General features: G+C 34.8%; 1 protein-coding gene across 13 annotated transcripts in view; it reads right to left on the minus strand.

Annotated features, from left to right (window-relative positions):
• Window positions 1-13,287, minus strand: part of ERC2 (ELKS/RAB6-interacting/CAST family member 2) — a 405,409-nt gene that overhangs the window by 105,425 nt on the left and 286,697 nt on the right. For all 13 annotated transcript variants that reach the window (XR_004499194.1, XR_004499195.1, XR_004499197.1 and 10 more), the window contains one exon: window positions 1,796-1,861. Coding sequence is in view for 1 of the 13 variants with exons in the window: in XM_033517444.1 (XP_033373335.1) it covers window positions 1,835-1,861 (27 nt within the window). In the remaining 12 variants the exon portion in view is untranslated. The remainder of the gene's footprint in view (window positions 1-1,795; window positions 1,862-13,287) is intronic.

Consider the following 13,287-nt stretch of genomic DNA (forward strand, 5'->3'; position numbering starts at 1 on the left):
GTGCAGCAGCTGACAGCTGAAGTGGGAAAGTTTAGAGACTTCACTTATTTTTAACACTGTGTGTTAAATATAATTAGAGGACCAGCCTGTGCTATCTTTACTGAGGCAGAGTCCTACCTCATGGCCTCTGGAAAAGCTTTGATTGCATAAATCAATTATAACAATTAGTCTTGGAATCAAAAAAATGTTTTGGTGAATCAGGCACTTTTTTTTTTTTGGTAGGGAAAAAATCCTCTTAAAGATCAAGTACAATTCAAAAGCATATAATCTATTTCACACTCCTCTAATAAATGCTAAATAAATATTCCCTCAGTCTCTTGTCAGCTAGCTTTCAAAATCATTGTATCCTTTATGCACTTTATCCTTTCTTAAACCAAATCAAATGTAGTTTTGAGTCTCTAAAAGGACAAAAATATGGTTCACAAACATATTCCATATTTCAATGAAAATACATTCATAGTTTAAATAATTTAAACTGTAAATCCATAAATTATGACAAATATATAAATCATAAAATAGTAAGGTGAATATTTTTTTCTAGAAACCCACATTCTTGCAGTTAAAATACTTTTAAAATTAAATTGTTTCTATTCTATTTTCTTCTCCAACATAAAATATATTCCTCATGTTTATTTGCATTGGATCTCTTGATTTCTTCATGTTCACAATTAACTTTTGATAGATGTCTGCAGTAACAAAGCAAATATATAGAAGCTTTTCTAAATAAGATGGATATACACCAAATTTAATTTTATTAATGTTGTGTTTTAATATACACTCATTTGTCTGAGAGATTTGATTTCCCTCAGCCACACTACTTGTTATGAAAATCAGCAGAGAATGTGCGAGGTAGAATGGTAAAATGCCAAAAGCAATATAATGTGTGGAAGCTTTAATAAGACATTAATCTTTACTTATGTGAGTAGATTTTGCTCCTCTAAACAGGCCAAATTTATTTATTGCAGTAAATAAAACTGTTCTGTTAAGCAGTGAGCAACATTTTCTACAAGCAATCCACCAAAGCCTGGTGTCATCAGCAATGCTGAGACCACAGTGATTCTGAGCTGCAAATTACCCACAGCTTCAAAGGCAAGCCCCAAACAAGTGGCTGTGCATCAACCCATACCTGAGACACCATGACAATACAGTATTTACTCATAATTTGAGAGACAAACAATACAAACTGCACTTTGCACCCTTGAATATCACAAGCAAATTATTATATGGATGTTACTCCATGATAATACTTCAGTCAAAGAGCATGTATTGCACAGAGAGATTGTACTTCCCTTATTAAACATCTGCTACTTATTTTAAAATTTCATTAAAACATTTTAGCTTAAGAGGTAGTCTCATGTTTATCCATGCATATCATAAATTCTATTCTTCTAAAACTGCATGCTTAATCTGTGACAAAATTTCTTAAATATCAAACTTTCATACACATTCTGCAAAGATATTACAGTGCTCGTAATGTATTTTATGTTTTAGAGATGATACAGAAAATACTAGTTTAAATAACTTACCTACTGGAAAAAAGAAAACTGTTTATACAGAGACAAATAGATGTCTTTTAAAGTGTTGTACCCACCTGAACTTTTAACCACAATAAGTTATGAAAGAAACTAAACCACTAGACCATGAAAATATTAGACACAGTTTCTCATTTTTCAGTGCATATGAGAAAACATCCTTACAGCATTCATACACTTGTCAATAACACATAGCTCCATGCAGTGTAAAAGAAAACATAACAGGCTGCAACATTAAAAAGAGAGAAAAGAGAGTTTCTCACCCCTCAAAACAAAACTGGAACTTTGGTGTATAGGAATGGCTATGCCCATATACCCTCCTCATCATCCTGGGTGCCAGACATGAGGAGATGCACAGAGAAGGTGTTGGCATTGGAATGAAACAAAGAAAGAAAGAAAGGTTAGTTACGTTGCTGTACATAAAATACAATTTTCTTGGCTGTTATGAACATTACTTTTTTTTTAAGGTAAGCCAGTGAACACAACTGAACAAGCTTGTGTTACATATACAAGAATCTGCATCTATAGCAACTGAAAAAACAACAACAGTGATGTAAAATTTTTTCCCTCCCAGTTAAAACAGTGTGTAGGAAGGTGATTACGAGATTAAATATTAACAGATTATCTATTTTTTAATTGCACACAATTCAAACCAACATTGACAGCAATGAAAAGGTCAAAACTTTAAGTAAACAAAAGAAGAATCATATTGTCTTCCATTTTGTTAAAAGATACAAAACTGAATGTTTTAAATAAACTGAAAATTGAATGCTGAATAGCTAAAAAATTTCAAAACCTTGGAAGTTAGCTAGTGTAACATAACACTGGCACTTAATTAAATCTAAAAATTTAATAAAATGAGTGGTAATTAATTATGATTGAAATGGACAGGAATTTTAGCCTGAAAATATACACTGCCAGTATCACTACTGTTCCTATCCCATTCTTGGAATAAAAAAGAGCTCCCAGATGTCAACTGTTATTAAAAAACAGATGTTAAGATAGATGTCTTGCATGTTGCTGAATTAAGTAAAGAAATCTGACAGTCCACTATAAACTTAGCTATCATTTAACACAGAAGAAATGTGGGTAAATCTTTTACAGCTAACTTGGAACACATCTGAGTTACAAGGTCTGCACAAATACACCACACAGCAAAGGCAGAGTAAGGCCTGAATGTCTTTTTTTTATTTTTGAAACAAAGGAACAGGTTCTGTAAATCTTCCAATAAGCTGGGTTTGCCTCACTGAAAACACAAGTTATTCCCTCTGAATTCTGAAGGAGCCACTCCTGGGGAGGCCACAAATGCTAACTAAACTGATTTTCTAGCTGACAAGAGTTTTTGCCAAAGGTTGAAGAAAGAATGAAGGATTTCTTTTCCACTGCGTAGTTTGATCATATTTCACTAACATAATGAGTTAGGTTTATCTTTGGTGATATCCTAAAAAAAAGCTAGAAATCAACAAAATGGACAAAGCAACAGGTTTCCAAGGGACTCCTCCCCTAACTAGACATGGCTGGTTTGCTGTTTTCGAGCATTGCAAGTCTTCAAACAGGCAGACGTTCATTTTGACATCAATTATTTGTGCAATCTTCTTTTGGCAGAATTCTAGAAGAGTTGAAAAATCAAATATTGTCAAATATATGTAAAGATTTTTATGGGAAATTAAAGAAAAATATATTTTGACACTGATCCTGATATATAAAAAGCAATAAATTAAAAGCTGGAGCTCAGTTAATGTCAATCAACCTGGCTTTATTGAGTGCCTGTCCTGTCAAAATAACTTTCTATCTTTTCCAATTACAGAGAGACTCTTTTTGAGAAGGTAAGTGCTTTGAAATAATATGCTGTGATTTCTGTAAGGCATTTGATTACGTGCCACATGATACAGTGTCAGAACAATTAGCTCTGTACTGAATGAATGTTTGCTGAAGAAGGAAGGGGACCCATAGGTGTCCTTCTCATCCCAAACTTGTTCCATATTTTCATGATCTGAAAGAAAATCCTGAGAAAGTTTTCTTGGAAAAGTGAACAGATTTGAATTAATGTTATCAGACACATACACATATGCCTGAAATCATAATTGGAAAACATATAGGTAGGCTTAGAAGAAAGGGAACTGCTTCTGAAATCAAGGACATCAAATAGATCTTTACAGGTCATGGTGGAAATGAAAACACGGTTGGGTGTTGGATTTGGTTTGAGTGTTGGATTTAGCAAGACAAAGATGGGCAGAGAAAGAAAACTCAGAGCTTTTGCTGTATCTCTATACAGTAGCATAAGGCCATTAAGAGAATTACACATCTGGTGCTCATGTCACACTCTTGTGAATATTTGAAAGACTGTAACCAGATCAAGAAACAGCTAGAAAATTATTGAAAAATAAACTTGGCTGTGAGAAACGAGATTCAACCTAAATGATTTCTTAGAAAACATTAAGATATTTTCTGGCCATTATTACTAACATAGACAAAAGGCGACAGATCTTACCTCTAGTAAAAAAAAATCTAGATAGAGATTTAGAGGACGTTGTAACACTGCAAATACAGGGCATATTTTTCATTAACTCATAATTTCAGGATGATTTGAAAATTTCCTATCAAGTCTTAGACACTTTCTAAAAGATATGGTTAATTATATTCAAACTATTTTTTTAAAATTATAGATTTGATGAAGAAATTATTGAGTAGTCCCAATTATGACCACGGTCCACTTAACCTTCAACAGCTACAATTAATAAAAATCCTCTCCCATCATTTTTTCTTCACATCTGTTTCAAGGAGGATGTGCATGCCATGATCCATCTTATCCTGTACACAAAAAGTTTATTATGTATTTTCCAATTTTTTATTAGCAATTTCGTAAAATTAAGCACAGTGTTCTGTTTTGACAAAAAAATGAATAAAAATAATTAAAACAAAAACAAAAACAAAAACCCAAACAAAAATATCACTGTATTTTGAACTTTTAATACTAAGAGCAATCTCAAAACCAGTCTCAACTGGTAGAAATCCTAACTTCCAGTAACAATTTTTTCTGTACAGATAGAAGCAAGTAGAGGTTTATGGGCCTGACCAGGAGTGGCTCCCGCACTGGATAAAAATCACATAAGAATCAGGACTGTAATTTTGATAGGTTCCATGAAATTATTGTATCAAGAAGCTAAGGTTTGGTGCCTCGGTGCAAACAGATAATGGAGGGAATACAGAATTCTTCACCAAAGTTCTGAGACAAATGAAATTCACTACTTAATTTTGCATTCTTGACACACAGTGAAGCAAAACAAAAGAAGCTGTTATGCCTTATCATTTATTAATATTGGAACAGAGGATTCCAGAAGTATGCTTAGTTTTTCATATCAATGTGTATCCTACAGAATCATTAATCTATGGCTCTTTCAAACAATAAACTACAATCAAGCAATTTTTCATTAGTGTTTGTGTACATTAACTGCTTTTTAAACTTGGAGCTTTCATTGGTTTATAAGGTCAAGAATAGCAATTCAATGACAAAAACTGCAAAGCAAAATCTCAGTTACTGACAAGCAAAACAGGAAGAAACCCAAAACTTGAGAGATACCATTTGACTTGAGAAATTAGTATAAACAGTTGTTATAAAATTGTTATCAACTCAGAGTGTTTGAAATATTAAATGCCTTGAATTTTTAGGACAGACATCTCTGTATCTAATTTGGACCTGTATTTATAGTAAAGTGGAATAATCTTAAATATTACTAAGGCCTTTTACAAACCATTGATTCTATTTCATCATTTTTCTAGTTCTTTTTTTTCTTATTATTTTTGTGCTGCTATTTACCATAATTGCCTACTATCTTAAAAACAAGTATCTGCTGTCACTAAATGTGATTTACTGCTCTGATCACATTGCCACAAAACCTCAAATATGGCTTCAAAAAATCAAAATTAGGAACTTAAAAAATAGTGCTTGGAAAACACCACACACAGATGTAGAAGGCTTGTATAGAGACATTTTCTGCTTTGTTATTGGAATATATCTCAATGCAAGCCTTGCAGGCAGATTTCTCATCCATCAATTCTCTCATTCTCTCATCAGTGACTCATCAGTGTCATCAGTAAATTTGAGACAGTGGCCTTCAGATAGCAGGGGCTACCTTACAGTCCTGGTTAGAAACAAAGGAGAGCTCTAATCATGACCTACACAATTAGGTCTATCTACAAAATTTTGATAATCAGATACCAGAAATTATCAGCCCAGTTATAGCCATTCTGCATATAGCATATTCTTGATTACTGGTGAACATGGAGTAGGTGCAGGAGGTAATATTTAGCGTTGTGTTCCAACAGCAACAGATCTACAGCCACTACAGTGGTGCAGAGAGTCGCCTCTGTACAATACACCTGTCTCAGGGGGTATTCTGAATTATTTTTGCCCAAAACTGAATTGCCTTTAGCGATTTCACAGTGTTGGAGGACCTCCTGGAATGTATCTTTCATTTAAATTGAATCAAACAGGGACTTGGGCTGCCCAATCCAACACTACATCTGGATATCAACCATATGCAAGAAGCATCAATGACCAGAAGAATTTGATTCAAATCTGTATTCTTGATCAGAACTAAAACCCTAATGTAGGTGCAAAAGTCTGCATTACTATGTGGCCACCTCATTAAATAATAAATTTGTATATAAATAGATATTTTTGTGTATAAAATTTATATACACAATATATTTTTGTGTATAAAATTTGGTTACAGCACAAACCTCTGCACTTCTGTGGCACGCAAGTATCTTTATAAAATCTATTCTTAAAAAAACCCCAAAAAAGAGAAAGAAAAAAAAAAAAAAAAGTCCTGATCTCCTTGTAGCTTTCCCAGTACAGGCAACATTAAAATCTCAATGAGTTAAGCTTTTCTGGCTCTCTTCCCACAATAGGAGACCCTTCCTGACAAGGCTCATCACATTTCTCTTTCATGTGCTACATGCTAAGAATTAATGTCTTAACTTGGGTTAAATAAATCTAGCAATAACCTGCTCATCTCTGCAACTAACTTTCTGATGACTGATTTATGCTGCTCTCCTTATTATCTACGGCTACTAATGGGTCATTAAACGTGTAACTGCTGGCTCTGAACTGTGAAATTGTCCTACTTACAGCAATACTTACATTAACAAATATTAATTTCTCCTTTTTGCAAAGAAATCTACCTGCTAAGCAATGGCATTTCTTTCAAACCAGGAATTTTGTCTAAAAATCAGAATATTTCAGAGCTTAAAGAGACTTTTATCTGCTGCTCAGTTTCTAGGAGCAAGCATAGCTGAGGACTAATCACACAAACTCTCCACGCACAGAACAACCGATTACAGAAGACTTTTGTGGATGAATGATTTGAAGAACTGTGCCTATAGCTAAAAAGTGGAAAGACTAACAGTGGATGCATTTAAGTGTTTGGGGCATACAGCTTTAAAAGGTCTTTATTTTATGTTTCGTGTGTATATTAAAAAAGCTGAATAAATCTTAAAAATTGCTTCAGCAATATGTATTTATGTCAGAGGTCTATTTTCAAAGTTATCCATAACAGAAGGGGTCACAAGTGACCATGCATCACCCAGTTATGAAAATGGCCTTAAATCCCATCTCACCATTTGTTCTATTTGTATATAGCTGGGTTAAAATCAATCACAAATATGGCCATGGGGGAAAGCAAAATGTTGTTTCTGACCATTTACTTTACAGCATTAACATGAGTAAGATGTTTCACCAGATACTCATGCATTCTAAAGTTTTATCATTAGATGAAGCGGAAACTCAATGCTTCTTACAAGAAGTGGTCCGTGAAATCAGATTTGCAATGCAAAAATTTATGGTGCCCTTTGTAGTGAAAGCCTGTGACATGTTATCTCACTTAAGTAAGCAGCTCCAGATATGCAACTTTTGTTATCAAGTTACTGTCTCCCAGAAATGCATTTTTGGCTCTCTCAGTTGGTCTAAAGACCTATTTTAGACTATGATGGTGGCAGATAATTTTTCTGCTAAGAAATACAAGATAAATGTAAACCTCTATATAAGTGTTGTATATTATAACACACACATTCACACACATTCAGGGGAAATGAAGGGGAGAGATTTCTATTGCTAAACATGATCTCAAAAAATTCTTCCATATGTGGAAAAGACTGGAAAGCTAACATATAAATATAGATATATATAAATATACACACTGCTCAGTGTGTGTACATTTGTATCACATTCATTAAACCTCAAAATATAAAATAAATTCATTTCTGTAAGCAAAGGAGAGGTATAACTTTTCAATGTGCAAAATCCATCTCCTGGAGTATCAAAGACAGCAAAACCTATTTCTTATTTATTGTTCTTAATACAACTCCAGTTTAGCAGGCCTTTTTGTAAATTAAAAATTTAATATCATTTAAAGATATCTGAAAACTAATCTGGCTACAATACAACTGCAATTAAGAGGCAGGAATAACTAAAGCATTAACAAATATTCCAAATTTCTATTGGCTTTTACTTTCAAGTGAGAAATCTTGAATAGCTCACAATGTTTGTAACTGCAAAATGGCAGAAAATCAAAACCAAGAACCAGAGTATTCCTGAAAGATAAATTCAAATTCAGAGAGACTCTTACAAATTTCAAGGCTCTTTCTTTTCTTCCATCACAAGTACAATGCAGCTCACAATGACCCTTAGGTTTGAAGCCAAAATCTGAAAATGTGGGCAAGCCTCTGTGGAAAGCTATTTCAGTTTTCTTTTTAGGATAAAGTAGACAGAAATACCTAGACAGATGTCAGAGGCAGGCAAAATTTTCTTTATCTACTGAAATAAGCACATGATAATACTCACTGAGTTTTGGGAAATGTTTAGACAGAAATTACTTCCTCATTAGAAGAGAAGTATTTGCCATTCAACAGCTGTTTATAATAAACAATATAGCTATGGTAACTGCATATAACTTAATTGGAACATTGGCGTTTTAAAGGTGACCATGATACAAATAGGATTTTATTGCATTCAGTTCAACAAGTCTGAACAATGTGTGATATGAATCACAAGTTCTTTGTTCCAGAAGAATAATATGTCTAGCAAATATGAGAAATTAGAGGAAAGATTTGAAATTTGAAAGCACTTATATGAATAATTTGCACCGCACTTCTGAATTCTCCAAACACTAATTCAGCACAATGCTAGTTATTTACAGTGCATATGTCTGGGATTGTTTATACTGAATGTACTGACAAGCAAACCTTGCCCTGCCCAAATTCCTAAATTAAATAAATCCATGTGACTGCAATGAGCTTAGTGCAGGCTCAGCTCAGTGCTAATGTAACTGCGTGCTGCCCTGCAGCTTGAGGCACCAGCAGAACAAGTTCACATCCACTTGGGGAACAGACGAGAACAAGATCACACCTGCCCAAAAACAATGTGTAAACACACAGGATAAAGAAACACACAGAATATTAAACAAAATCTGGGTCAGGGAGGAAGGCAGTAATTCCACTCTAGTGCATTAGGCAGCTATATCATATCACTCTTTTTATGTAGGACAATTTCATTGGTTTTCTCCTTCTTTTCTTTTTTCTTCTTTTTTTCTTGAACAACTAAAAGACAAATTTAAATGATGCAGAAAACTCCCAGACAAGATATTTAATTTTTCCAGGTACTAAGCTTCTGGTCTGACTGAACTTTCTACTCACAGGCTAAAGAAATTTGAAGAATTTTATGCTTTTCAAATCACCATGGTTATTTGCATTAGCTAAAATAATCCATTTTGGGTCGTGTTTTAATGGCTTTTAGTTTTTGTTGTGGGGTTTTGTGTTGGTTCTTTTTTAAGGAAAAAATCTGTTTCGATATTCCTGACGCCTGTTCAGGAGTTTGAGGTTGGCAATTTTCCAGGGTGGCCACAGAACATAAGGCATTATGCTAACAACCAGGACTGCCAAAATACACAAAGTAGCATGCTCTCCCTTCCCCTAAAATTACATATGGATCAATACAGTGATTTGTAGATCAGGATCCAGACACTAAAATAATAATGGTTGTTTGTCTGTCCTGTGGTTCTGATTTCCAAGTCATCCACCTCAAACAGGATCCCATCTGACCTGTTCAGAGTTTGTCACATATCATCTTTCAGCAGCTCCAAGGATATTTAGCAGTTCCAGCTGATGAATAAAGACCTGTTGCCAAGAGCAGTCACCACTTTACAAATCAATAAACACTTTTTTTTCAGAGCACATGGTCTTCTTCAAAAAGTTCGTTTTTAGTGGCATACACCTACTTGGCAAGAGTCAGTTTGTTGTCGAGTTTCAGGCATCACTGCATGTGATTTTTTTCTCAAATGCTGGAGTCTACCAGCATACTTTTAAAAAGCCTGTTTAAAACAAGGCACATTTAATAGTAAGACAGCTACAGGCTCATTCTGGAACAGCTGGCTTTGTGACTGGAGAGTGGCAGGAAGGGAAGCTCCAGAGATACACCCTGCCCCATTGCTGTCCTGATAAGAAGGACTTTTCCTTTAGATAAGAGGATAGTTCAGAAACCTTGAACTACCTTTTAGGCCTCCTTGCTGAGATCTCACAGGAACAGAAAACATGTTGGTGAGTTTGTAACAAATTACTTCTAAACACTAAATCTTGTAGAAGGGCCATCAAAAATGTTTTAAGTAGGAAAAAAAAATCTCTATGTAGCCAGACAGGATTAAAAGATGTAAAAGGACATCTTTTTACATGCTTAGGCACCATGTGACATTCCATCCTCAATTACAGCTTCAAAGAATAGGGCCAACTTTTTGGAAAGCAGCCAGTTCCTAAAGCACACCCTATGATATTCACATTTTTCTTAAAATCAGATTCTTTTCTATGAGCACATAATCTCTCAAAAAACAAAATTAAAATATATTTGTAGCCCTGGTGACCACAGAGTAAAGCGTTCAGCTTTGAATCTACTACAGCCCAGGTATTCAGGAAACTTAGGAGATTAAGAACACTGTACATTTTATTTCTTTAAAAATCTCCAGTGCTATGGGAAGTAAGAGGATTTGATAGGTGTTATAATCATCAGGGCTGGCAATAAAATCTAAAGTATGAAAATACTTCAGATATTATACCTCTAGTCTTACACTGTGTTAATGCAAAATCAAGTTCTTCCCTATGACCTCTCGAATAGCCTGATTTCCTATTAAGAATGCCACCACAATAATTTAAGTATCTGAGTGTATCTGAGACATACACTTGTCAGATTACCTACACTTCTTTTTTATGTAGAGATACCACTTTTAATTTAATAATCAATTACAGTTTTTTACTAAGTAGTCCGTAAGCAGAATCTTGAGCTTAGGACCTTCAACCACTTCTTAATATTCTCATGAAGTTGAAGAAGTCCTGGGTAATGACCAAAGATTGCTCTTCATTGTGTGGAGACCATCCTGGGGTTAGAGATTGGTCATACATGCTGGTAACTTGAGGACTGTAAGGACTTTCAGCAGGGAGTGAAAACACCCACAGAAATGAGCAGTAAGTGAATATGGGTGACTGAGCCTCAAACTCAGAGCAGGAAACAAACAGGGAGGGATGAGAGGCTCCTGAGATGAGAAAACCAAAGGGAACGAGATGTCACAAATTGACCAGAACTGTGGTAATCAGGGCAGAATTCTCTGTTGGCTGGTAACTCACAGCCTGTTCCCAAGCTGAAAGGATACAACTGAGGCAACTGAAGCCAAGAGAAAAAGGTTTTAAGGAAAAACAGTAATGATGTAGAGGTGAGAAATACGAGAGGCAGGGAGCTGAACAGTAGGGTTTAGGAGAAAGTCTAAGCTGTGGGGCAAAATAGATGCTAAATCTGGAAGTTCAAATTTATTTAGCCATGGGGTTTTTCTGTTCCAGATAGCTCTTGGATGCAACAATCCAGATTAGATTACTGCAATGCACTCTACATGCGGCTACATACTACAAATCCTTGGAAACTGAAGCTAAAGCAAAATGCTTATTAAGCTTTTTTTCACTCTAGGAGTATCACACCCACACTTCAGGATACACACTGACTGCCAAAATGTTTCCAGGTGGAAATTAAGAAAGATTGCCAACTCTCAAGCCAAAACTGAAGAGAATAAATTTAAGTTTTTTGTGCAAAACTACAAAATTATCCTTTTTTCCTGTTTTTTTAAAGACTAGTAAAAAATGGTTAATATATATGTTTTTGACATAACAGCACTCAATCCCCAGAAATTTATTTATGTCAAATAAAATCAGATGCACCAACATAACGAGGGATCACACCATGACCAACTGTTACAAGACCATGTGTATGGGCAGATGAGAGTTAGAACCTTCCTACTGTTTATGAAGTTCTCTTACAATTTTACCAGAGTTAGGTCTACACAAGGATAGCAAAAAAAGTCACCCATTTATGCCTCTCCCTAGAGAGGAAAAAAAAAAAAAAAAAGAGGGAATCAAGGCAAAAAGTGGCTGGAAATTTGTTCCCTAGCAGCAGCCAGACCTAAACACTGCATCTGAAAAAAGGTGCTCAACCAGTTCCTTCAAGAGATCCTATCCTTCACTAAGTCCACAGTTATGGCAGGATGGGAAATCAGGTAATCATTATAACAAAAATATTTATCATATAAAAAAGTTTCAATACCTGAACAGGAAAGCTTCTCATAAAAATTACACCTATTTCAAACAGGATGTGTCTCTTCCAAGGTCTTCCAAGAACCTGCTGGCACACCTTTCTCTTTACAAAGGGTACAGAAATGTCTTATTCTTTGTTACAAACATGTATTCCAGTGCCCATGCACATTCTTTTACGGACATATAAATAGCATGCATTTCTCTATATTAATATAGCATGTAGATTACAAAATGCAGTATTATCTATATTAGCTATAGAAATGAGGAATGTTTTAAATTCACTGAATGTTCAACTGTGTCTCCCACTCAGGAAGTTGGGAGAAAACTCCCTCCTTAGCATTGACCAAATTAAACGGTATTTATGCTACAACATGCACAACTTCTTCATCTTCTCATGCCCTCTGATGATTTGTAGGTTTATTATTTTCCCAGTTTATTCTGGGCTTTTAAGCCATATGTTGTATTATAGTCACATATCTAGAATCTGTGTGTAATATTGATTGGGAAATGCAGGTCTCCATAGCACACAGCAATCAAACTGCTGCACAAATGAATGCTGTAAAGAGGGGTAAATAACAACACAAAAAGTAAAGAAAAAAATAAAACCCATTATTAAAAAATGTAAGATAAAGCAATGCCTAGAGTTCACACATGATTACCCTTGACTGTGCTGTTCTCAAAGATTATTTTAGCAAGGATTTTGCTATGAATCTCCTATTTGCTTCCTTTACACGTAATCTGGGCTAATTGATCACAGAGTCTGTGGAAATTTTGGGATGACAGCACTTCAGGTGAACACCTATTCTGAGTCCAGCACAAGATGAAATAAAGCTGTATTCATTTAACCTGTTCTTAAGAAACCTCCAAGAAAGGACCTTCCATTACATGCATATGAAAGAATGTCCACATTTTGTTTCCACTTACAGATTCATTAGATTCATTGTGAAAAAGTCTTCTTCTTAACAACTAACCTAGTTATTCTTGGCAAAATTAAATTTACTGCTCCTACCCTTTCTCCATTGGGTACTGGTATACAATTGATCATTGTCTTCTTTACAACAACATTTTATGTATTAGAAGACTTATGTCTCCCTTTGGTACTTTCTAGACTAAACAAACCATGTTCTTTAAG

Source organism: Parus major, chromosome 12 (genome assembly GCF_001522545.3).
Source record: "Parus major isolate Abel chromosome 12, Parus_major1.1, whole genome shotgun sequence".
NCBI classification, from domain to species: Eukaryota; Metazoa; Chordata; class Aves; order Passeriformes; family Paridae; genus Parus; species Parus major.